The 25,745-nt window shown below is 39.5% G+C and overlaps 1 protein-coding gene across 7 annotated transcripts in view; it reads left to right on the top strand.

Moving 5' to 3' along the window:
- The window catches only part of Ambra1 (autophagy and beclin 1 regulator 1), a 196,486-nt gene that overhangs the window by 88,682 nt on the left and 82,059 nt on the right, over positions 1–25,745 (top strand). For all 7 annotated transcript variants that reach the window (XM_040745841.1, XM_040745843.1, XM_040745842.1 and 4 more), the window contains 2 exons: positions 8,829–8,909; positions 9,647–9,747. In XM_040745841.1, the coding sequence (XP_040601775.1) occupies positions 8,829–8,909; positions 9,647–9,747 (182 nt within the window). The remainder of the gene's footprint in view (positions 1–8,828; positions 8,910–9,646; positions 9,748–25,745) is intronic.

Consider the following 25,745-nt stretch of genomic DNA (forward strand, 5'->3'; position numbering starts at 1 on the left):
CTGCCCTCCCTGCCTCTTTCTATAGCTGCTTAGCCATCTGAAGAAGCAAAGGATAGATAGCCTGAGCCAATACTTGTTAATAACAGATAAAACGAAAGATGCTTCAGATTAGATCAGCCACAAATACTTCCTCCACATATACAGCCACTGGTAATTATATTCAGCACTTTAAAGATTGTTCCTATCATGGAAGAGAATACACCCTTCCTTTATTCTTGGTTTTGATACAGGGCTGTATTTGGGATTTTTGCCTGGGAAAAATCTCAGTGAGAATCTTAGTCTTTCAGTTTAAGATGTAGTGTTCAGGTTAGTTAAAGTTGTTTCCCCTCCCTCCCTTCCTTGTTTTCTTTTGGGGTAGTGTGGGAGTAGTACTAGGAATTGAACCTAGGGCCTCTTGCTTGTTACACAAGCCACTGGATCTTGAACAGCTCCTTTGTTATTATTTTTAGACAGAGTCTCACTGTGTAGCCCAGGCTAGCCTGTAACTCATGATTCTCCTGCTGCAACCCCCTAAGTACTAAGATTATAGGGGTATGTACCACCGTATCAAACTATTTTTTAAATAAATACTTGTAAAAGATTTATTTATTTTGTTTTATGCCTATAAGTGTTTAGTCCCCCCCTCTCTTTAATTTACATTTTATTATTCTTCCTCTACTCTTTTGATGTAACAGATTTAGTTCAGCGCATGGCGAAGGAAATATGTTAAAAACCAGATAAATAATAATCCTGAGTGAGACATTTACTTCAAGTCCTGCCTAGAAGTTCCAGTAGGGAAGCCTCATATCCTCAGTAGTGCATGCTCATGCTTTCTCCTCTGAGCTAGGAAGTTACAGGATTTCTGCAAGACTCCTTGACTTATCTCTAATAACAAATATGTAAACTGTAGCCAAAAAAGAGAAGTGCAGATTTTGCCATCTGAAATCTTCAGAGAGAGAAAGATGGCTACATCATTTTAAAAAGGACTTGTCTTTGTTTCTTCCTTTCACTTACAGACTTTAGAAGATGATGGCAAATGCCTTTAATCCCAGCATTCAGGAGGCAGAGACAGGTAGATCTCTGTGAGTTCAAGACCAGCCTGGTCTACTGAGGGAGTTCTAGGTCAGCCAGGGATATACACAGAAACCCTGCCTTGAAAAACCCAAACAAACAGACAAACAAATAAATAAAAAACAACTAAATGAACAGAATTAAAAAATAACCAAACAAACAGATGTTGTTCTCTTTGCAGGCTGCTAGGCAAGTATTCTGCCACTAAACTACATCCCTCGCTAGATAACAGTCTTAAAATATGGTCTTTCTGTAGTTGAGCTTAGAAGGGGGGAATAAAACAAAACAACTAGATGCATAGTTGTTTTGACAGTTGACTTTTCTTGGTAGGTGTCATTGTAAAGTTCAAATCTATGTAAAAAGATGAGGCCTGCGAATCAGAGACGCGCAGATATTAAGAGGCTTATGTGTCTTGCAAGAAGATGAGCTTCATCCTGTTATGAGGGTGACATTAAAACATTTTAGTTACAGAATAAATGATCAGAATTTTATATATTAAGTGGAGAGGTAGCTCAGCAGTTACGAACACTGGCTGATCTTCCAGAGGACCCCTCCAGAACCTACATGGCAGTTCACAACTGTTTATACCTCCAGTTCAAGGTGATCCAGTACCTTCACTGGCCTCTGTGGGCACTGCATGCTCACAGTGCCCATACATACATGTAGGCAAAACACCAATACACATTATATAATAAAATACAAAGTAAATAAAATGTGAAAAGATAGACTGTGATACTTCCATTAAAGTATTAAGACAGCTTTGTGGGAAGAAAGAACAGATTTTGGAGAAATTTGACACTCCATGATTTAAGCTTGGTTTTGAAGACTGAATAGAACTACTTTTGTTTTACTTGTTTTTAAGTTGTATGGAGTTTGGTGACAAGGTGAGGAAGAGTTGCATTCCACTGAATGGATGTATTGGTTTTCACCTTACACCTTACTTGATACAATGTCAGTTTTGTTCCCTGTTGCATGACCAGCTTGACTTCTGAGAATTCTCTTGTCTCTGCCTATCTCCCTAAAGGGGTATGCTGGAATTGCAGACCGGTCATAATTATATCTAGTTTTTACATGGATTCTGGGGATCCTAAGTCGGGTTGTCAGGCTTCCACAGCAATACTTTACCCACTGAGCCATCTCCCTAGCCCCTGAACTTAGAAAGATGAATCTGTGAAGAAATGGACATAGGGAAGGAGATGCTAGATAAAGGGAATGACAACCAAAAGCTCAGAAACAGATTCACAGGGTTTATTCAGAAGCCTGAATAGATCTCTGACTAGAGGTATGGAGTGTTGGTGATATGAGAAAGATCAGAAAATTGAGAACTATCAAGGCTTGCAATGTCTGACTTTATGCTTATCAAAGGCAGCCATTATTAAACATGAGCTTTAGGAAGCTAACTCTGACAGCCCTGGTTAAGGTGATGTAATGTGACTCATAAGTCAACTGATACAGAAGAACTAGTTGAGTAGTGATAGGTATATAGAGGAGATATTTTGAGTGTTGGATTTTAAGTATTTGTTGTTAAAGTCCTTAGTGTTTTCTTCATAGATGCCTTTTTAACAAAAACAAAACCAGGGTTTTAGTATATAGTATGACCTGAAACTCATTACATAGGTCAGACTGGCTTCTATCTCTAGAGTGCTGGGATTAAAGGTGTTTACTGCCATGCCTAGCTAGATGTCATTTTTTTGTTGTTGTTGTTGTTGTTGTTCAAAATTGGGTTTTGTATGTTGTTGAGGCTGAACCTGAACTTCTGGGCTCAGATGATCCACCTACCTGATTTCCCTGAGTAGGAGCACTACAAATGTATGTCATTTTGCAAGCCTCCTTGATGTTTTCCAAGACTGAGGCCTATTTGTGGATGTTCTTGAGAAGATGACCATCTCATCTACTATACCAAATAAAATGCTTCATCAATCTTTGATTGCTGTTACTGGAGACAGTATTGAAGTAAATTTCTGTAAGTTAACAGCTGACCCCTAGAACAGCATTGCTTGGAATTAGAGTCTCTTGTCATTACCTGCTATCTCTATTGTCTGGGTTCTAGTCTTGGTTGAGTCTGGCTGTGGAGAACTTAGGACACCTAGCTGGGAAATATAAACCTTGTGTGTATTGGGGGCAGCTGTTATTCAGTGTTTAGACAGTGTTTAGATAGCCAACTCTAAAAATCCTTGGTTAAAGGAATCTACTTTGACAAGTGTACTGATGCAGGAGAAATGGTTTGAGAACAAGTCTTTTTTCCCCAGGTCCTGATGTCTGATGGTAAAGCAAATTGGACAGAACTGACACTTCTTTTTTTTTTTAAGATTTATTTATCATTATTTAATGTACTTTAGGATTTTGCCTACATGTATGTCTGTATGAGGGTGTCAGATCTGCTGGAACTGGAGTTACAGACAGTTGTGAGCTGCCATGTGAGTGTGGGGAATTGAACCCGGTCCTTTGGAAGAGTAGCCAGTGCTCTTAAACGCTGAGCCATCTCTCCAGCCCCCATACTGACACTCTTCTAACCCTAAGGTTCTTGGATTTCTGTTGGTGTTAACTGCCTTAGAAGGTTGTCCTTCATACTCAGCAAAGAGAGAGTAGCGAAAATTCTCAGGAAGTAAAGAGACCTCCTGAAGAGGGGGAAAAGCCTATCTGATATTTGTCAAGCCTCAATATATTTATAAAATAACTACCTATATAAATACTACTTCTTTACCAAGGGTTATGGCCTGTTCCTTAGAAATGTGTAACATTGCTTGGCAGCTTTAGAAATTTTACTCTTCCATGAGCAAATAAAGTACAGGTAAGTATTTATTTTGGGTAATGGAAAAGAAGAAATGAAGAGAAGGAAAGTAGAATATATATAGATTGTTCCTAGGCTAAAAATGGGAAAATACAGAAGGAATGAATTTAAACAGTCAAAAGGTACAGGGAGAAAAGCATTGCCACTTAGATTTATTTGTTTGTTTTATCAGAAAATGCACAATATGAAGCTGGGCGGTGGTGGCGCACGCCTTTAATCCCAGCACTCGGGAGGCAGAGGCAGGCGGGTCTCTGTGAGTTCGAGGCCAGGCTGGACCGATAGCCTCCAAAACAATACAGAGAAACCTTGTCTCGTAAAACCAAAAAAAAAAAATGCACAATATGAATTATTTACATAATGTAGGCAAATGAAATTAGGAGATAGAATAAGGGAGGACAAGAATTTGAAATTGATAATTACCTCATATTAGTATTCTTTGAAGAAAAATTGAGGTTATGTTGTTCTGGAGACCTACATTGTTAGGCTTCTTACACGGGATATCATCTGGGACAAAAATTTAAAATGTACTTAAGTGCAATCCCTGGAAATAAAGACTGAGCCTCAGTTTCTAATAGCAGCTAGGAAGAAAAGGACTTGACCAGTCAATGTGCCATTCAGAGACAGGAATGCAAACTAGGCCTCTATTGTCTGGAGAGGAATACAAACAGAGTTAAAGGGAAACAAGGTATTGCTTTTAGACAAGGTTGTTTTTTGTTTTTTGTTTTTGTTTTTGAGTCTTTACCAAATCAACTGTACTGTCAAGAAGACAATGGCCTTTTGAGCTTTTTGATGCAAGAGATTCATTCCTCAAGGCTCATGTCAGAGCTGTTGTCACTGAGGAATAATGACAACTTGACTGTCTAGTCAGGGCTCAGACAATAGTCTGTAGGTGTATTTTTCATTTCTTTAAATCGTGGCCTTTCTCTGAGGATCCTAGTCCTAGACTTGGACATATAGCAGAGTTGCCACTGTGTTTCTCCGCTGTTCTGGAGTTGTGTAGTCTTTCACGAAATGTTTGTCTTAGAAGCTTGTTTGAAGGGTGTTTCTTTATAAAATCATTTTTTGGCAAAATTTTAGTTTTCCCCCACTATCTATCCTTCCAAATACCCCTTAGAGAGTTAATCAGAGATACACAGAGTTCAACTACTGGAAAAGCCATTAATAACGCAGACTGTTTCTGTCCTGCTGACTTAAAGGCAGCTTCCGGCTGTTAAAATTGATGAGGATTTCTTGGGTGTTCCCTTAAAAAGTATTCCTTTTTGATAGAGAGATAGCATTAACATATTTGCATATTCTTTTCTTTACTTCTTTTCCATAAAATGTTGTTAGCTATATTGTGTTAGCGGCTGGTATTTAGTAATTTTCCACTACTGCTAAGGTCAACCTACTGTGGATCTGCTCATCATATTCAGTCTCTTTTTGACTTATTTCACTGTCTTCTAACTCACGCATCTTGCTCTCTGACAACCTTGTGTTAGCAGTGAGTGAAAAGCAGTCTCCTAGTCTTCTGAATATGTCATTACTTTAAGTGTTTCTAACTCCTTTGGTGTTTTCCTGAAACTCTTACCATTGTTTCTTTCTCCCAAATCTCACATGCACTGAAATTTGTTTTCCCAGCTTCAGTCATCTCCAGATCCACTTTTTATAAGCAGTAAAGTCAGTTATTCTTCTCACCTTGAACTTATTTGGAGCTGTGCCTTTGTAGGTGATTTTCGTATACTGTACCAAATTTTCCTCCTCTTGTCACCCAATTTGGCTTTTGGACATTTTGATCATTGCTACCTTGACACATTCTTCTTTTCAAGGTTTTTCCTGGTTAGTAAACATTTAAGATGCTTTTCTGTTATGCTGTTTTCTCTTAGAGGATTTTGCTGGTTTCTCTCTCAGACAGCATCTCATTTGTGTGTTTCCCACGTTTCATACTTCCCTAATTGTTCTTGTCCTGTCGTTTTCCTGTTGCTAGAGTCTTAACACTGAGTTCAGAGGCTTATCTGCATGTTATTGAGATGCTATTCAGCTCCTCCTTACCCATCCTTAGTCAAGATGCTAAGGCCAGCATAGACATCTCTACTCACTTATATGTTAGTCTTCCTGTGGTGCCATCCATTTCAGAGTTTGCTTATATCTGAGCCAACTATGCCTGTTGTCTGTCTCTCTGTTTCTCTTTAGTGATTGGTTCTCACTGTGCAGCCCAGGCTTTCAGTCTCCTGACACACTACATGTGTGTCACCATATCTTATTTTTATTTTCCTATATATATCATGTTTCAATAATCATTAGACATTTTAGCTGCTCTCCCTTTTTCTTCAATTGGGATGCGCACGTGTGTGTGTGTGTGTGTGTGTGTGTGTGTGTGTTGGTGCTTATACAATAAGTTACCATTTTAGCCCCTTTTCATTTAAAATGCAAAAGATACTGGTTTTGATTTGGGGGGGAGGTTTTCTCTGTGTAGCCTTGGCTGTTCTGGAACTCATTCTGTCAACGAGGCTGGCCTCAAACTCACAGAGACCCACCTGTCTCTGCCTCCCAAGTACTTGAATTAAAGGCATGCGCCACCATCACCAGGCTGGAAAAAAAATACTGTTTTTAGGCTTTAAAACAGCAAGAAGAGGATTGTGATATATATTGTGGGAGTCAAACTTCTCCCCACTCATTGTTGTCACTTGTCATCCAGTGTCCTCTCACCAGGGTTTATGTTATCTTAAAGTATCAGCACCTTACCAATACTGTGTAGTACCCTGCCCTTCCTAGCTGCTAATCCTTAGTATTCCATGTTAATAGAAGGGGATGATCTGTAGGCTTGAAGAAGCATGTATCAACTCCACAAGGGGTTTCTAGAAGAATAGCTCAGTCCAGAGCCGTGGGACAGAATCTGTCCTGTAATGCTGCTTTCATTTTTCCTGGGGCCTGGGGGCCTCTGTTTTTCCTTGCATAGGAATTTTAAAATTTTTAAATGTTTTCTAACTCCTTTCATGATAATTAGTTACATTCACTGATAAATGCACAATAATGAAAAGTTATGACTTTAGTTTTACTTTAAAATTAATTCCTTAACTGGTCACAGCCAAAACCATATATTTGAAAAGTAGCAGCATGTTTAGTTTCAGAGCTAGCTTATTTGTTATATATTCAGCTTGTTTGTGTGCATGTGAAGAACTCTTCAGTAATTGCATTTTATTGGCTAGCCACTTCTGATATATTCGTACATGTCCATGCATGTATGTGTGTGTGGCTTATGTGTATATGTGGACATGTGTATGATGTGCCTGTGTGGACGTGCATGTGGACGTGGGTGCAGTGTGGACTTGGCTTGAAGTTGATGTTGAGTATCTTCCTTGATTTCTCCTTCACTTTATGTGTTAAGGCAGGGTCTCTTGATGAACTCCCCGATTCTGGCTATCCTAACTAGGTTGCCAGCTTTCCTTACATAGTGTCTGCCTCCTAGGATTACAAGCTGCTCCCATGCCAGCCCAGCTTTTATATGAGTTCTGGGAATCAGAACTCCAGTTCTGATGCTCACATGGCAAACTGTAATCCAGTAAGTCATTTTTCCAGACTCCCAACCATCCCTCTTATAAATTGTTTTTTACCCCCCACCTTCCTTTTTACTACCTATGTAATCTTATATCTCTCTCCTTATCTTTCCTTTTATCCCCAGAGTTTCAAGTCAACAAAATACAATATCTTAGGAAAACAACAGTGTATGTTTTCTTTGTGGGGGGGGAACCCAAATACTGATACTGGATCAGCTTCCAATAGCCTTGGTATTGATTTTGCTTAATGCTCAGAAGCCCATTCTACCTAACATAAAACCTTTAAAGGCTTTTGTTTCTGACTGGTACAGGTCCCAGTGGGCCACTTAAAAGCCAAAATGTTCTTTAACTTTGGTTCCAGGACTAGTTTGAAGATTATCTCATTGATCTGAAGGTAATCCAAAGAGAGAATTCTGATCTCCCAAATCAGGCTCTCAGAGGTTCATTTATTTCCTGGAGTTGTCTAAGCAGCTAATTAACTGTTTGGTCCAGTCAGTGCCCTTTGACTTACTGTTTCTTTGATGTGTTGGAAACTTAAGCCACGTGAAGTTTCTTTCCTTGTAGGAAGCAGTGAAACACAGTGAAAAGAGCCCAAGGTTTAAGTTAACCCTTCCTTGAATCCTCAACCTTTTTCTAGCCTGTGACCTTGGTTTGCCTGTCTGATTCTTAGTTTCCTTATGTAAAATCAGACTAATAATACCTCATGGGATAGCTAGAGAGATTTAAGTAGGATAACATTAACATTTGAACTAACTTAGCAGGTACTTAATTTTATTACTATTGTTTCAATAATCTATAATAAAATACCTTTTAAAAAAATAAAAAAGCTCATTTGTCTTGGTTTAGGAGTTCATTTGTAATATTTTTCATCACTGTCAATTTTCCAGTTTTTCAAAGAAGGAACTAAGAATTTTTTCTTGTCCCTGTCTTTCTGTCTGCTTGCCTTTTTTTTTTTTTTTTTTTTTTGTAATATTAAGGAATGAGCCAGACAGATAAGGGCTGTGTCACTGAGTTATATATCTAGCCCCCCAAACTCAGTCTCTCTCTATCTGCCAAGGGGATCTAATGAAGAAAAAGACATTCTTGAACCAAATGTGGTGGCAAATGCCTTTAATCTCAGCACTCTGGAGGCAGAAGCAGGTGGATCTTTATGAGTTTGAGACCAGCCTTGTCTACATAGTGAGTTCCAGGACAACGAAGACTTAGAGTGACCCTGTCTGAAAAATTAAAGAAAAGTTGAATTCACTTTCAGATACTACGGGATTCAAAAACCGCATTGACTCAAGAAAGTCTTTTCAGAGCTCGCTTGAGGGTTCTGAATTAGCCAACAGAAGACTGCTGCCTTTGGCCGCCTCTCCTGAGTGTAGGAGTTTTGTTTGCAGGCACTTATGTTTGGCAGGTGAATGAGTCTGCTTCAGTCACTGTCTTATGTGTAGTCTCTCTGTTTTCTCCAGGGACAATGGTGACAGATCTAGGCACCGTGCTCCCCGAAATGCCCGAATGTCTGCACCTTCACTTGGACGCTTTGTCCCAAGGTAAGAACTGGATTGTAAGCATAGAAGGATCCTTGATGAAAGCCTAGGATTTCATTTTTGTTTGATTTAACTTGCTTTTACAGTTGTAGAACTAGAACCCAGGGTCTTGGCACATGCTAGAGAAGCATTCTGCCACTGAGCCACACCACATAAACCTTTAGAACTTAGTTTAATCTTTGGCTTTTGGATTACCCATGTATGGAATTACTTCCTAATGAGTCTGTGTTCTAGTCATGCCTCTAAACATTTCATGGGAGATAATTAGACACAGTGCATTGAAATATGGCACCAAGAGCATATTGCTCATAGGTAGAAGTCTTGTGGTAGAGTCTCACTATATAGCTGTAACTGGCCTGGAACTCATAGGGATCTGTCAACCTATGCCTGTGAATACAGGGATTAAAGGCATATACCACCACACCTGGCTACTTTACTTAGAAAAGGGGCAATAAGGAGTTACAAATTTACAAAAGGATACATCCGTTTTTACACCTTTTTGAGCTTCAGTGGATTTTTAGGTTAGTGTTCCTTCAGGCTATATTACATTACAATTTATGTTCTGGGCTCAGTCTCGCCTTGAATTTGCAATCCTCCTGCCTTAGCCTCCCATGTGTTAGGATTATAGTTGTACATCATTATGCCTAGCCTTACTTAGCCAATTATTTTGCAACTCTGTGGTATCTCTTTGTTATTCGGTAGTATTTAGTTGGCTTTTCACATGTGATTCCTTCTTACAGGCGTTTTTTGCTGCCTGAGTACTTGCCTTATGCTGGGATTTTTCATGAACGTGGACAGCCTGGCTTGGCTACTCACTCTTCGGTTAACAGAGTCCTGGCAGGTAAGGAAACAGTTCTTTGGGTTTTGGAATTGTGAAAGGCAAGAAGCTAAAACTTCTTACTCTTTCCCTTGTACTGTATGATAGTCTCCTACCATCTTTCTGAATGTTTGTTTGTTTGGCCCTCTGTGCAGTTTCTTACTTCTAGACAAGAATCAGTAGGGATGAGAAACTGTTCCTTTCCTAGTTCTACTTCCTTCGGTCCTTTTGTAAAGAAAGGGGAACGAAAAGTAATTTTGTTGTTGTTGTTGTTTGTTGTTTGTTTTGTTTTTCGAGATAGGGTTTCTTGGTGTAATAGTTCTGGCTGTCCTAGAACTCACTTTTTGACCACTGAGCCTCAAACTCACTGAGCTCTCTCTGCCTGCCTCTGCCTCCCAAATGCTGGGATTAAAGGCATGCACCACTACACCACCCCCACCCCCATCCTCCACCCCCCATCCCCACCATTGGAAGGAAGGAAAAAAATCTAAAGCCTTTTGTATCTTAATATAGGTAACTAAATCTTGACTGTGCTTTAATCAAATGATAAAGGTATCTTGCTCATGGTTCAGTTGGTGAGATACTCATGAGCTAGATCCTGTGATTTTTAATTAAGAGCTTAATACAAACCTCTCACCCCTTTGCTTCTGCCAGCACTGGAATCTCATGAGGAAGGAGGAGGGGAGAGACTTGTGGAGCCAGCTCAGAACTCACATGGTAGAAAATAGGCTGGTTAGGTGATGCTGAGGTGGTCTGTGATGAGTGACCCACGCTTTGGGTTTCTGAGGCATGATGTGACCATGTTCTGAGACATGTATGCATCTACTTCTGGACAGTCTCCAAAAAAAAAAAAAGGGAATACAGCAGAAATCCTTTTTTTTTTTTGTGATGGTTATTTCCTCATTACATTCTTTGCCCTCCTTCCCATCACTTGCACTGCCAACTTATAAAATTATGTCTAAAATGTATAAAACTTCATTTGTATTAGGCATATCTTAAAGGGGTCTTTAAGATGGCATTGTGGTTTTTGGAAATCTGGGTCATGTGGTGGTTAAAGGTAGAAAAGCAACTGGTGTGAAGATAGCACTTGAGGGCTATGAGAGTGTCACATGCTGTCAGCTTTGTTTTAGGTTCTCTCTCTTCCTTTTTCTTTTTTTTGGGGGGAGGGAGGCAACATAGTCTCACAGTGTACCCCAGGCTTGGAATTTGGCCTCTGCCTCCCAAATGCTGAAATCAAAGGTGTGAAAGTGTACACCCAAAACCCCAATATTTATGGAATTTTGTTTTGAGACAAGGTTTCACTATCTATCCATGACTGATTTAGAACTTAACATGGAGACCAGCTTTGCCTTGAACTCAGAGATCTGCCTGCCTCTGCCTCCCGAGACTAGGATTAAAGGCCTGAGCCACCAAGGCCAGCTTTGTTTTAGAATTTTTAATGTTGCTACTGTGGCAACTGGCAGGCCATGGAATCTGGTCCTCCCCAAAGTAAAACCCTTGACTTAACATCAAAGTCCAGAATCCTACAGTCCACAGGAGTTTCTCAGCCAGACACTAGAACTTCATAGGGCCTGTCTCCAGATAGCTGCCGGAAGAGGACTCTGGCCCCAGTTGTTAAGAGAGGGAATCTGCACCTCTCCTTGCCTGACACTGCTATGTGGATTGTCTGAAGGCTTGTAACAGATAACCACTTGCTACCAGGCAATGATATCAAAGAGCTCCTCTGCTCCCTTTTTTGTTCCAGACATCTGCCTCTACACATGGCACATCTTCCTCTTCTGCTGCCAGCAAAATCTCTGTTTCCTTGACATTAGGCTTTTTTTTTAAAATAACAGCTATATAGTTATTTCTTTTATTCCTTTGCTCTAGTAATTTTTCACCTTTACTTTTCATTCCCTACTTTCTAACAAATGTCCTGACAACTGCAGGCTTGGTTGTCCTTACAGATGCCTTCGACTGTAAGTGGCATTTTCTAGGTTATATATAGGTTTGAAACCTATTGAGAATTTATCAAATGATTGTAAATGCCACCAAGAGAAGGAAATCTAGACTCTTGAACCTCATGCCTGAGTTAGCAATTGTTTCTATTCATCGTTAATACCATTTTCTCAATAGCAATATTAGCATGCCTATTGTGACTTCTTGTGAAACTGTCATCATGTGTAGATACTTGGATGTCCATCCATATTCTGTTAACAGCTATGTCATTTTTCTTTATCTTTCCTTTAGAAAACTGCAGCGCTAATAGTAACAGCAACAAAAACTAGAATGTGTATTACTTACTATGTACTAGGAAGCATTTTAAGTGCCTTCGAAAAGTTTTGTTTCAATCCTGCAATAGTTCTGAGTCAACTGGTGTTATATAATGAATGATGGAGGGAATACCGGTGACTGTGGACAGGCCTTAGCCATAAAGCTAGAGAGTAGAAGAGGTAGAACTGAGCCCAGACAGTGGACTTGAATACTTCAACTCTAAGCTACTTTCCTAGTCTGCTGTCCCACAGTTACTTTAAAAATACAAAGCATCAGCATAGAATTCATTTGCCAAGACCTTAACACAGAAAGGATTCCCAGGAATCTTTTACTGACTGTCAAAGCGTTTTTTTCTTACTCACTTTTTCTGTTTTAAATAGTGGTTCCTAGGCATGACCCTTTATACCTAAGTGGAGATTGCTGCGGGAAATCTTAATACATAATAATAGCTTTATCTCTGAGCCTTCTTGTTCTCCTAGATATAGATATTTTGCTTTTTATCAAACTTGCGACTATGTAATTGAAGTGCTATAATAATGGCTTTCAGAGTGCAGGAGAAATTGATTGGTCTTTTAACAGTAAACATTCCCAATTTTCCTGGAAAGGTACTTTCTCTTATATGATTGGAACAAGACTGTGATGGTCGCAGAACAGGTACACTTGGCAAGCACTTGTTCTGCAATTGTCCAGTCCATGCAGTGGACTGCAGGGTGAACAAAACAGACTGAATCCCTGCCCTCCTGTATCTTGGAGTCTTGGCATTAGATCATACCTTAAAGTGCTGCTCAGTTCTTGGTTCCAAATATAAGTAGAACTTTTTTGGCTTTTTGCAAAGAAATATGGCAGATATAGAAGGACAGAGTGAGCACACAGCTGCAGTTTTAGAGTCGTGACCAGTACTATGGTGGCAGATGAGTCTCCAGTGGCTCTCAATCAATCTATTCAGAAACATCAGTAAAAGTAGATTTGTGGGAAATTAAGATCCTTTCGATCTGTTTTCTCCCACTAGAACCTGGGACAAATGAAGCCATTGCACCAGAGTGCTAGTATTTTGTTCATCTTTACCTCTTTTTTTTTAATCTTGGTGCAGTTTCAAAATCTGTACGTTCCTACTGGATTCAAACCACCTGTCAACCCAAGGCAACACAGATTCTGGACGCATACTTAAAGAAATATACATACCCTTAAGTGCTATTGAATCTTTAACATGTGTATTGGGGGTGAAGCGCATGTACCAGTCTAGAAAGCCCTCCTAGCTGATTTTTTAGTAGACAAGCGCTGAAACGAATGTAGCCACTGCCTCAGTAGACTAGGTGTAGTCCTTAGTACTTTCCTTTACACTGTCTCTGTAAATCATTGTTCTAACCCTGTGAAGTAGGTGTTTGTGTTAGCATTCCTACCTGGCAGGGAAGAAGAGCAAAGTTCAGAGAAGTATATCATTTACCTAGCGTAGTACTATGGAGAGGTAAAGTTGGGAGATTAAAATTGGTCTGCCGAAGCCGGGCGGTGGTGGCGCACGCCTTTAATCCCAGCACTCGGGAGGCAGAGGCAGGCGGATCTCTGTGAGTTCGAGGCTGGGCTGGACCGATAGCCTCCAAAACAATACAGAGAAACCCTGTCTCAAAAAACCAAAAAAAAAAAAAAAAAAAAAAAATTGGTCTGCCGAACCCTCTTCTATCTTCTGAGCCATATTGCTTGAATTCAAGTAGGGAGTATCTCCCAAAAGGTTCTTAAGCTTATAATAGTTTTTGACATGTTTGAGGCCTCAGAGAAGTGAAATGAGAAGTCCTGGCGCAGTACAGCTTCCTCTTAATTACTTGAAGAACAAAAATCTTCTGAAGATAGGGCCTGAATGATGTAGGGTATGTTATCTGCCCTGCATAATCCTCTTGACTTTCATCCTAATGAGCATCTGTTCCTGGCAGATGTGAGTCTGATGTACTTAATTCACTATTTTGATTAAAATCAATGGGAAGTGTCAGGTTTTTCTTGCTCTTACCCACAGGTCATTGGAATCTAGTCAGATGTACTCGATTAGAGATGGCCTTGTGCCCAGTCATCTTTGTTTCTCCTTTCGAACTTTAATCCTTTGGTTCTCAATCTGTGGGTCATGACCCCTTGGGGGTTATTGATTGACCTTTTCACAGGGGTCACCTAAGACCATCAGAAAATATTAACATTATATTTACAGATATTTACAGTAGCAAAACTACAGTTATGAAGTAGCAACAAAATTAATTTTATGCTTGGGGTCACACAGCATGAGAAACTGTATTAAAGGATTGCCGCATTAGGAAGGTCGAGAACCACTCATTTAGTTGTTTAGGGTGTTTTTCTTTTTCCAAATAGTTGACTATTTTCCTTTTTTTTAATCTCGTATTTAATTTTGGTGTGGCTTACGAACAACATACTTTGTATGACTTCCGTTATTTTAAATTTATTGTAACTTGTTTTTTGCTTAGCATATAGGCTAACATAGCAAATGTGCTTGATCAGAATGTGTATTCTGTTAGTGTTAGGTGAAGTCCAGATGCTTGGTTAATAGTGTTGATGCTTTGTAAATCATTGTTGGTTTTTGGTCTCGATCTGTCCATTGTCAAAATGATATTGAAAAAACTATTATTGCTGAATTGTGTATTTCTCCTTGGTTACTTTTTTATTAAAGTGTTTTTGACATTGTTATTAGATGCATATATGTTCATAATTTTTATATCTTCATGATGAATTAAAATTAACTATACTATAAAATGTCTCTACTTTAATATTAGTATAGCTAGTCTAATTCTTTCATGGTTTCTGATTACATGATTTATCTTTTTCCATTCTTTATTTTCAACTTAGTTGTTTTTTGTATGTTTGTTTGTCGGCATAGTTTCACTGTGTAGTTCAGGCTGGAACTTACTCTTGAACCTAGGTTACCCTGGAACACATAGTGAGCCTCCAGGACTCAGCCTCCCATGGGTATGCCACTATGACTGTCTTTTAGTTACACTTTTTGTTTAGTTTTGGATTTTGATTTTTCAAGATAGGGTTTCTCTGTGTTGCTTTGGAGCCTGTCCGGGAACTCGCTCTGTAGACCAGGCCTTGATCTCACAGAGATCCGCCTGTCTCTGCCTCCAGAGTGCTGGGATAAAAGGCGTGAGCCACCAAGGCCCAGACTTGTTTACACATTAAAAAAAAAAAAACAAAAAAACAAAAGAAAGGAATATGGTTACACCTTCATTTTTAAAAATGTATTTGTTATTTATTGTATGTACATGATATGTGAATGTGCGTGTGGACTTGCATGTGCCATGCACTGTTTAATACAACTAATAACGTTCTCCGAGTAAACGGACAGCTTTAGGATCTGGTAATTTCTTTCTACCATGGGTTCTAGGGATCAAACTTGGATTCTCCAGTTCACATAGTGAGTGCTTTTACTTCCTGAGCCTTCTCAATGGCGCCACATCTTACCTTGAGTCAGACAATCTCTTTCTTTGGATTATTTAGTTAATTCACATTTAAAGTTGTTATTGTGGATTTTTGTCTGCCTTTTTGGTGTTTGTTTTCTGTGTCTTTAGTGTTTGTTTGCTTGTTTTTGGTCCGATTTCTCCTGTACTGACTTTGTATTACATGAGTATCTACCATAACTTTACTGATTTCCAAGGAATATTTTACTAGAATGTATTTATACAGATTTATATTTATACAGATAGGTAGACCTTGCCCATCATAGCTCTGTTGTCTTTCCCCACTGTTGTGCAGTCATTGACATATGTGTTAAATCCTGAGATACTCCAGACACAACAATCTAGTTGCTCTATGGACTCTTATGTTCCTAACATTCTTCTGTTTATTGACTAGTTTGGGGAAGAAAGAGCTATCTCTTTGTTTACAATAATTTGTTTTTCCTCATTAGCTTTTTTTTTCTAGTCCCCTTCCACACACTATTTCTCATTTGGTTATTTTTGTTCTTTGAGATAGGGTCTCACTGTGGAGCCCAGCCTGGCCTTACACTTGCAATCCTGCTTCAGCTTGCCCAAGTGCTAGAATTACTGATATTGTATTACCAGTGCTGGCATTCTTCTTACTACCTATAAAATACCAGTGCCCTCTCTCTACATATCTTCCACTTGCCTGGTTTGTTAGGGAGTTCCTATCAGGGTCTTTCTAGTCTATTTTTGTCAATCTCAGTGGACATCTGGGGCCTCGGGCTTTCTGATTTTTTAGGAATTATCCTAATTTAACAACCTGGTAGTAGCATAATTGTCTAGTACAACAAATTGCTTTGTTATTCATTGTGTGTCAGCTCTCCACTTGAATTATCAAATCTGGGAAAGATGAGTGATAATAAATACATTTGGGTCATCTTGGTATGAAGTACAAATAGAAAGAAATACTGATTTTGTATTCTTTTTCTCTCTGCTTTGTACCCCTCTGGGACCCTGTGGCCAGGCAAGTAAAGTGAGTAGCACATTCCAACTCAACATCAATTAAGGTGACTGTTTATAATCCCAGATAAATGGACAGTTAGTGGTGGTGGTACTAACTAGTGCTGCTTTAATAATTAACCCAATTACCTTTCCTTCTGCTCCAGCGATGAAAGTGAGGATGATAAAGGGCTGGCTTGGTTGCCTAGGAAATAGTAAATGTAGCACTCCTTGAGAACACAGTCCCAGCTGCTGGCCAGCACCAGGTAAAGCTTTTTGCTTATTTTGGTATGCATAGCCATTGTTACATTTAGTACTCTGTCTCAGCCTCTCCCTAGAATCTTCTTAGAACACCAGTGAGAGGTGTGCTTATTGAGAACAACTGGCCTTGAAGTGTTTATGCTTCATTCCCTGTATTCTTCAGGCTTTTCTAGGGGAAAATATCGGCCTTGTCAATAAACTTTGCTGTCCCTTTAATATTTCAGACTTGGTTCTTCTGAGTTTTGCTCTTTCCTAGTGTGGCTTTACTCCTGAGTCTTTTTTGTACTGTCACTTTGAAATACACAGCACTTTATAAATGTTTATTGCTAGTTGTTTCCAAGGTACTTGGGGTATTAATAGAGAAGTAAATGCCTCCAGAGAGTTTATAGTCTAGCCAGGGAGTGACCTGATTTTGGTTTTCTGTGTTGTTTTTGTGGGGTTGGTTTTGTTTGTTTATTTGTTTTGGGCCCTGCCACTAAAAAAAATTATTGTATGACTTTTACTCTAATTTGATAAAAAGCATGGATTGTGTGTCCCAATTCATTGTTCTAGTGGGGCCTCATAGAAGGATAACTGCCATTTGCAGAGTAAGTCTGTTCACAGGTAGGTTTTAGGGCATGACTATTTATAATTAAATATTCATTCTGCCCCTTCTAGCAGTTTAATCTTAGGTAATTTGTTTAATTTTGGGACTCAGGTTTCTCACCTGTGTAATAAATTTAAGAATACGGCTTAGCATATAAAATTAAGTGTTAAATGAATTAACAAGTGAATCATTCCTAATCCGAAAGTCTGAAATGCTCAAAAATCCAACACTTTGAGCATTATATACAATGCAGGGGAGAGTTCCACAAACACTACCTTGTTTTATGTATAAAATTATTTAAAGTATTATATGAATTACCTTTAGACCATGTGTACATGAAATATAAGTTTTGTATTTCAGTTGGGTTCTAATAATCCATATTCAAGGGAGGGATGTCTGAAATTGAGAATACTTCTAAGTTCAGAATTTCAAACAGGGGATAATAAATCATGTATGTGAAGTACATAGGATAATACTGTGTGACTCAGTTGATATTAGTTATTTTACTATGTGAGGTTTTTGTTGTAGCTTTGTTATTTGTTTGTCTGGTTAGGAGGTTGTTTTTCTTGAGGTGAGTCTTGCTCTATAGCCCATGATGGCCTAGAGCTCACAATGTAGCTCAGTTTGCCCTCAAACTCACCATAGTGCTCCTCTTTCTGCTGTCAGAGTGCCACTATGCCTGGTCTACTCTCTGGGTTCAGGTTTCATTATAAAATTTCGGCCCTGTATAAATTAGTGTCTTCTTTACTACTGTTTTATTCTTACTGGCCTCTCCCCAACCCCTATCCCAAGGCGACCTAGGAACTATTAGTTCAGGCTACCCTCAAACCCACTAAGTAGCATTGAATTTCCTTGAATATATAATCGTCCTGCCTCAAACCTTGAATACTGGGATTACTCTAGGGTACCAATGTGTGGGTAAAATGGAGGGCTTAAAAGTTCAGTGTGTATACTGCTGTCTGTAGCTATTTTACTCAAAGTCACAAAGTTAGCATTTGAAAACATTTTTCTGTGCTAATGAAGTAAATAATCTGTTCAAAAGTGTAATTATTTGCTGCTATGTAGCAAGGACAACATAGGATCCACAGTTAGTATCAACATTACCTAAGAACTTACAACAAATGCAAATTCCTAGTATATACCCCAGACAAATTGAATCAGACACTCTGGTTTTAGGACTCAGACATTTGTACGTTTGTTTGTTTTACTTTGCTTTTTGAAGTTTTCTGACTGGCCTGGAACTCACTGAGGGTGGGCTTTGAAAGTATATAGCCTTGCCCTATCCCCCCCCTCTGTCTCTCCCTCCTGCCTCCTCTCCCCTCTACTCCCCTCCCCTCCCCTTCCTTCCTCTTCTCTGTGTTTGAAGATGTGACCTTTTGTTTTCCTGCTGCACACACTATGCCTGTTGCCTGTTGTCATGTCTTCCCACCATTCTGAATTCTCCTTCTGAAACCATAAGCCAAAATAAACTCTTCTATGAGTTGCTTCTGGTCATGCTGTTTTTACTACAGCAACAGAAAAGTAACCATTACAAACCTTTCGTCCAACTTTTCATCTTTCTTCCTACTTAAAAAAACTTGTCATGATTCTTCCTTTTTAAAAAAATTGTTGGGCTGGAGAGATAGCTCAGAGGTTAAGAGTACTGGCTGCTCTTCCAGAGGTCCTGAGTTCAATTCCCAGCAACCACATGGTGGCTCACAACCATCTATAATGAGATTTGGTGCCCTCTTCTAGCCTACAGGGATACATGCAGACAGAATACTGCATACATAATAGATAGATGGATGGATGGATGGATAGATAAATAAATAAATCTTTAAAAATAGTTAACTTCATCATGTTTGGATGAGACCCCATTGGTGACTTGTATTTTGAGTTCTCTGTCCTCTGGAACTTCCATAGACCTAACATGATCTAAATAAAGGCTTAAGTCCAGTGATTGTGATCTTTGCTGGCTAGTTTTATATCAGTTTGACAAATGCTAGTCATTTGGGAAGTGGGAACCTCAATTGAGAAAATGTCACTACAACCAGACTGGCCGATGAACAAGCCTGTAGGGCGTTTTCTTAATTAGTGATTGCTGTGGGAGGAAACAGCCCACTGTGGGTGTTGCCACCCCTGGGCTGGTAATCCTGGGTGCTATTATGAAGCAGTCTGAGCAAGTCATGGTAAGCAAGTCCGTAAACAGTGTTCTTCCATTGCCTCTGAATCAGTTCCTGCCTCCTGGTTTCTGCCCCAACTTCATTGGGGATGTAGAAGTGTAAGCCAAATAAACCCTTTCCTCCCTGAGAGGAAAATGCTTGGTGTTTTATTACAGCAATAGAAATCCTAAGGCACGTACTTCTTAGAATTACTACTCATTTTGATTGTGTTTGCTGATGATGTCCTATAACCTGAAACTACCTACTTTAATTCCAGAGTTCTTTACTTCTCTGTTTATGATATGATTTGTATGTGCTTTGGTATGTTTGTATCCCCTAGAACAAATAATCCAATGACCTAGAAATCTGCTCAGATGTAAAGAAGGTAAAACCCAAGTATGAGGTCAAAATCCATATTTCTATTTCTTTTTTCTTTTGTTTTTTGAGACAGGGTTTTCTGTGTAGCTTTGGAAGTCCCTCTGTAGATCAAGCTAACTTCGAACTCACAGAGGTCCGCCTGCCCCCCCCCCCCCGTGCTGCGATTAAAGGTGTGCATTGCCACTGCCCAACTAAGGGGGAATTCTTCATTTCTTTGTTTTCTTTTCTTAATTTTTAAACTTTCTCTGGGAGCAGAAATCCATTATAAATCCAGGAAGGGCTTAGAACAACCCTTTTGCTATCTAATTTCTCTATCAGCTTTTGCCCAAAAGTGATAAGTATGCATGCAGGAAGGTAACAGCCCATGTAGACTACCCACCGCTTGTTTTACAAATGATTTGTTGTTGTTATTGCTGTATCCACCACGATGCTGCTGGTGCATGTGCACAGCACATGGTAGAGGTGAAGATCAGGTTCTCTCCTGCCTTTGCTTTGGTTCTGCCAATCGAACCCAGGTCATCTGGCTTGAATATCAAGTGCCGTTCCCTGATGAGCCCTCTCACCAACCCCCTACCACTTCTTTTTAAACGGACTGGAGAGATGGCTCAGAGCTTAAGAGCACTGGCTGTTTTTCCAGAGGTTCTTGAGTTCGCTTCCCAGCAACCACATAGTGGTTCACAAACATCTGTAATCAGATCTGGTGCCCTCTTCTGGCCAGTAGGGATATAAGCAGGCAGAATACTGTATACATAAAAATAAATAAATCTTAAACACACACACACACAAAACCTCAGGGTCAAGTTACATTTTCCCTTTTCATGTACCCCAAAGTGTAGGTTTTTAATCTTTGAAAATTGTATGCAGTATGTTTATTTGGAGTTTTTATTTTTATATAATATATTTTAATGTTCTCTACCCCCTTTACCTCCTTCCAACTCCTCCCTCTACACAAACTTGTCTCCCTCCTGGAATCCTGTCCTCTTAGTGCCGTCCCATTGAGTCCAGTTAGTACACACCATGTGGGCAAGGTTGTGGAGCTATCCACTGGAGCATGAGCAGACTAGTGGTGGTCATATTCCTAAAGACAAGTGGTTCTTCTTCCCTCAGCTAGGATCGGAGCCTTAAGAGCTCCTTCTTTACTCATGCTGGAATTTTTACTGGCGTATTCTTGTTCATGTCTTATTCAAGACATCTACAGCCACTGCAAGTTGTGTGTGCATCAACCATGCCATGTCCAGAAGACAGCATTTCACAGTTTTCCTCACCATCCTGCAACTCTTACATTATTTTCACCTATTCTTCCACAATATTTCTTGAGCCTCGGATGGGGAGAAGGTAATATAAATGACCCATCTGTAGCTGGGCCCTCACTATTTCTTATTCTCAGCACTTTGATCAGTGATGAGTCTCTGCAATTAATACTACTCATTGAGGAGTGAGGAGGCTTGTCTGACTGAGGCTGTGATCAAAACTAGCCTATAGGTATAAACATATATGTTCAGAAGGTAGTTTGACATGGTCATTTACTGAAACAATGCCAGTATGCTTGCCCTTCCAATTGTTTCTTTTTAAGGGTGATACAAGTAAGTCCCCATTTTATCATCAGCCCAATCTACTGCAGCTGTATGCCATGCAGGAGGGGCCCACCTTCATTTCCTTGTTTTGAGCTATGCGACTGAATTCTTCAAAGCTACCCGGAAAGAAACTCATGTTCTTTACTTTTGTGGTTCAGAACTATTATAGCAGATTCAAACAAAAAAACCAGCTGGTAGTAGTGAACAATAACAACTGTGGAGCTTGGACCTTTAATCCCAGGACAGCCAAAGCTACACAGAGAAACTCTGTCTCAAAAAACAAAAATCAAACAAACCATACACACACATGTAGAAGGATTTTGTTTGGGCTGTCAGCTCACAAAAAAATGACACATAGACTTAGTAGTTATGAAGTTCAGTCTTAGGTTAGGCTTGCTTTTAATTAGCTCTTATAAGTTAAATTAACCCATATTTTTAAATTACATTCTTCCATATGCTCGTTACTTATCTCCATTTTGCCCATACTCCTTCTTCTGCACTTGGCTGGTGACTCCACCTTTCTTCTCCTGAGACCTCTCTGTCCCCAGAAGTCCCACCTAACCTCTTCCTGCCAAGCTATTGGCTATTCAGCTCTTTATTAAACCAATCACAACGACACACCTTCAACATAGTGTAAAGAAATATCCCACAATTTTCCCCCTTTTTGTCTAAGTAAAAAGGAAAGGTTTTAACTCTAGCATACTAAAATGATAAACAATAAGAGCAATTATAGGGGGCTGGAGAGATGGCTCAGTAGTGAGAGCACTGGCTGTTCTTTCAGAAGACCCAGATTCAATTCCCTGCACCCACATGGCAGCTGACAACTATCTGCAGCTCTAGTTCCAGGGTGTCCAACACCCTCAGACCACACAAGACATACACTTAGGCAAAATACCAGTGCACATAAAGTTAAAAAAGAACAGTTGTCACATAAGAATTATATTTACAATGTCCAGTCCATTGTAGTTGGCAAATTCAGAGAAAATATTCCATTATCTAATCTTGGTGAGTCCAACGTTTTGTACCTAATTATCTTTCTGTCATAACTAAGGAATAACTAATCTTCAACCCCATCAAAGACCCGAGAACGATATAATATTACCTGAATAAACAGAGTGCAGAGCAAGCAACTTCCAAAACTATGAAAAATGACAGAACCAGCTGACTGTCTGGACAGTCACCCAAGGTTCCTCTGCAACATTGGGGTATTCGTCTTTGACCTGCAGACCTATAGTATCTGACAGTAAAGTAGGAATTTTGAAGGACTGTACCACCTTGTCTTACAAAGTTCATCCTGATTGTCCAATTTGGACAGTGTACTGTCAGGAGTCAAGGCAGGGCAGTTTCTTGCCCACATATCTAGGTTTGACACATTGAAAGTAAACTCCATGTGGAGCTTCTTCGATGCCCATCATCCTGTTTTGAAGTAAATTGGTGCTGCCAAGAGCAAATGTGTCATGAAAATCCATATGTTATAAAAACATTTTAAATTCCATATTTTGTAGGTATATCTGTTTGACCTTGCAAACATACCTAACATGACTATAAGTTTGATTGTTCTGGATGGCTACTAGCCTGTCTTTATTTTTATTATCATAAATAGCTTTCAAGAACTAAAACTTTACATTACATTTTTAAATGAGCTACATAGGTACAATATCTTAAACAAGGTAGAAACATACAATATAAGAAAAATAACCTTGAATTTATATCAACATTTATAAATGTATACAAATATCCATGCCAGTGTAAAATAGAGATTAGTGATTGTTCAAAAGTAGACTCAACAATCTACCCTTTTATCACATCATTTCTATATTATGTATATCCCCCCTTCTCTTCAGAAAGAGTTCTCTGCATCTAATCTCCTTTGTTCAGCTTTTTTCCTGATTGTAACCTACAACTTGTAACCACCCCCCTAAACGATGACAAACATGCATAGCCCACAAAATGACCAAAAACCATCCACCTTACCTCTTGGGAATGTAGCATCATGTTCTCTAGACTGTTTCCTGTCTGAGGGTGCTAGCATCTCTAGGGGACTCTTGAGAAAATCGGGATAGTGGTCAAGTACTGGGAGAGCTAGTGTATTATTTTTTTGTTGAGTTTCTGTGTAATGGGAAAGTGCAGAGCTTATCTGAAGTCTCAACTGGATAGTCTGTGATACTGGATAGCTTTGAAGTTGTGGATGCAGAATTTTGAGGAAACTATAAAAGAGTTGGTGTTGTGAGAGATTGGATCACCTGAGCTACTTGTCTTCATTGGTGTCTGGCTCCTTTCTTTTCTGAAAAGATAAACTTTGAAGGGTAACATATATATCTGCATTAATGTGAGTATAGAATGTGTAATGTGCACAAGTCGGCTAAAGGTGATTTTTTCCCCTATGTTTGAGCAGGTAAAAGGCATGTCAACTTTATAAGTCTGTGTGGACTGTATAACCAAACTGTAATATAAATTTCCATCTGTGTTGTATGAAAAGATGACATGTAGTAGTAAATCATGAGAATTCTGTGGATAATAACATTTATCATTGTCGCATCTGCTGCTCGGCCTGTGTCCGAGAACGTGCGGAGGGTGTCGGGGATTGACAACACAGAGACTTGTTCAACGATGTAAAGAAAACTTTAAGCAGGCCCCAAAAAGTTTCAAGAAAACTTCCTAAGAAAGGCTCCCTCCAGAAAAGCTTCTGCTCTCTCCTCTACCCTGGCTGGTTCTGCTCTGACACCAAAAACTGATCTGGGCGTGTTAGAAGAGGCGGTTAGTCTTTGGACAAGGTCGAGGTCAGGGCGGTTCCAGTGGGCCAGCCTTTTCCAGGAACTTATTGCCCCCAGGCATTGTATTGTTTTTAGTAAACATGTTTTTAGTAAACATTGTCTTACAGCTGCCTACTCCCAGGCAGAAGGGGAAGTGGGTCTCTGCTCAAGGTCTGGTGTTCCCACATATCATGTCTCATCCAGTCTTAGAGCTGTTACCATAGTAGAGGGATCTGCATATATCTCGCCTCTCCTGTAGTCTTTATTGTCTTTTTTCCTCTTGTCTGCAGCCAAGCTTCTTAGAAGATCTCCCCCAATTAAATCTGATCTCTATAACTTTGAAGGGAACCATAACTTTTTGTTTCCTTTGGAAACAAAGCCATAACCTCTCCCCCAACACAACGTATATTTTGACTTCAATTCTGAATAAAGATATTCTTTGTACATTAGCATTTAAAAATTCAAAGTCAGCAAAATAACATACAGGATCAAGACACTCTGTGTATTTTCCATCTTTACATGGCATATTATTTTTATATTACTTTATTCTTTAGTTTTGGTGGGTTTTTGTTTGTTTGGTTGGTTGGTTGGTTGGCTTTTGGTTTTTGGTTTTTTGTTGTTGTTGTTGTTGGGGGGACTGTCTTGGAACTAGCCCTTGTAGACCAATGGTCTCGAACTTGTAGATCACTGTGGTCTCAAACTCACAGTGAGCCTCTTAACTCTACTTCCCGAGTTCTGGGATTAAAGGTGTGCACCAACAATGCCCGGCTTTGTTCTTTCTTTAAAAACTTATTTTTAAACTATTTTTTATGACTGTACCCATCTTCTTTTCTTTCTTTAGCTTCTAAGCACATTTTAAAACATATCCTAGCTTTTTATAGGTTTTCTGTGTCTTGATCTGGCTTTACTAAGTGCCTGTAGAGGTCTCTAACAAATCTTAAACTGTTGTGTCAGCAGCCAGCCTGCAGGCAGTGATTGGTACCATATCTCTCTCTGCTGCCGCTGAGCTTACGCTAGAGACCACAGTCATCAAGAAGCTGCATTTGACTCCATGTTCTGAACTTTTTTTAAAAAAGCATTCTTAGGCCTAATGTAGATATATGTGGCCTGAAATTGGGCAACATGCGTAGAAGGATTTTTTTGGGTCTGCCAGCTCACAAAAAAAGACATGTACTTATTAATTGTGGTGATGTATTGTTTGTGATTTTTTTAAAGCCACTGGAGATCAAAATAACAAAGCAGCCACGCTGGTTAGCTATAGAAGCTAGACTATGGTGGAATAAACCTTTAATCCCAGGATTTAGGATTAAGAGGTGGACAGATCTCTGAGTCCAAGACCACCCTAGGCTATCAGAGAGTGAATCAGAGCTCACGCCTTTAATCCCAGGATTTGAGAGGTATAAAAGGTAGAGGCATTCAGTCTGAGAACTAGTCTCTAGTCACGTTGAGGAGAGCATAGCAGTCTTAGTGAATCTGAGGAGCAGTGAAGTTGGGAGCAGTCTGAAGATCGCCCCTTTGGTCTGAGCTGAGGTAGAGGTAAGAGCTAGTGGCTGGCTGCTTTGCTTTTCTGATCTTCACCTTGAAGTTTGAACCCCAATATCTGTCTCTGGGTCTTTTATTTTTCATGTTACAATTAATTGTGAAAGCTTGGCCTTAGCTTAGGC

Source organism: Mesocricetus auratus, unplaced genomic scaffold (genome assembly GCF_017639785.1).
Source record: "Mesocricetus auratus isolate SY011 unplaced genomic scaffold, BCM_Maur_2.0 Super-Scaffold_100004, whole genome shotgun sequence".
NCBI lineage: Eukaryota > Metazoa > Chordata > Mammalia > Rodentia > Cricetidae > Mesocricetus > Mesocricetus auratus.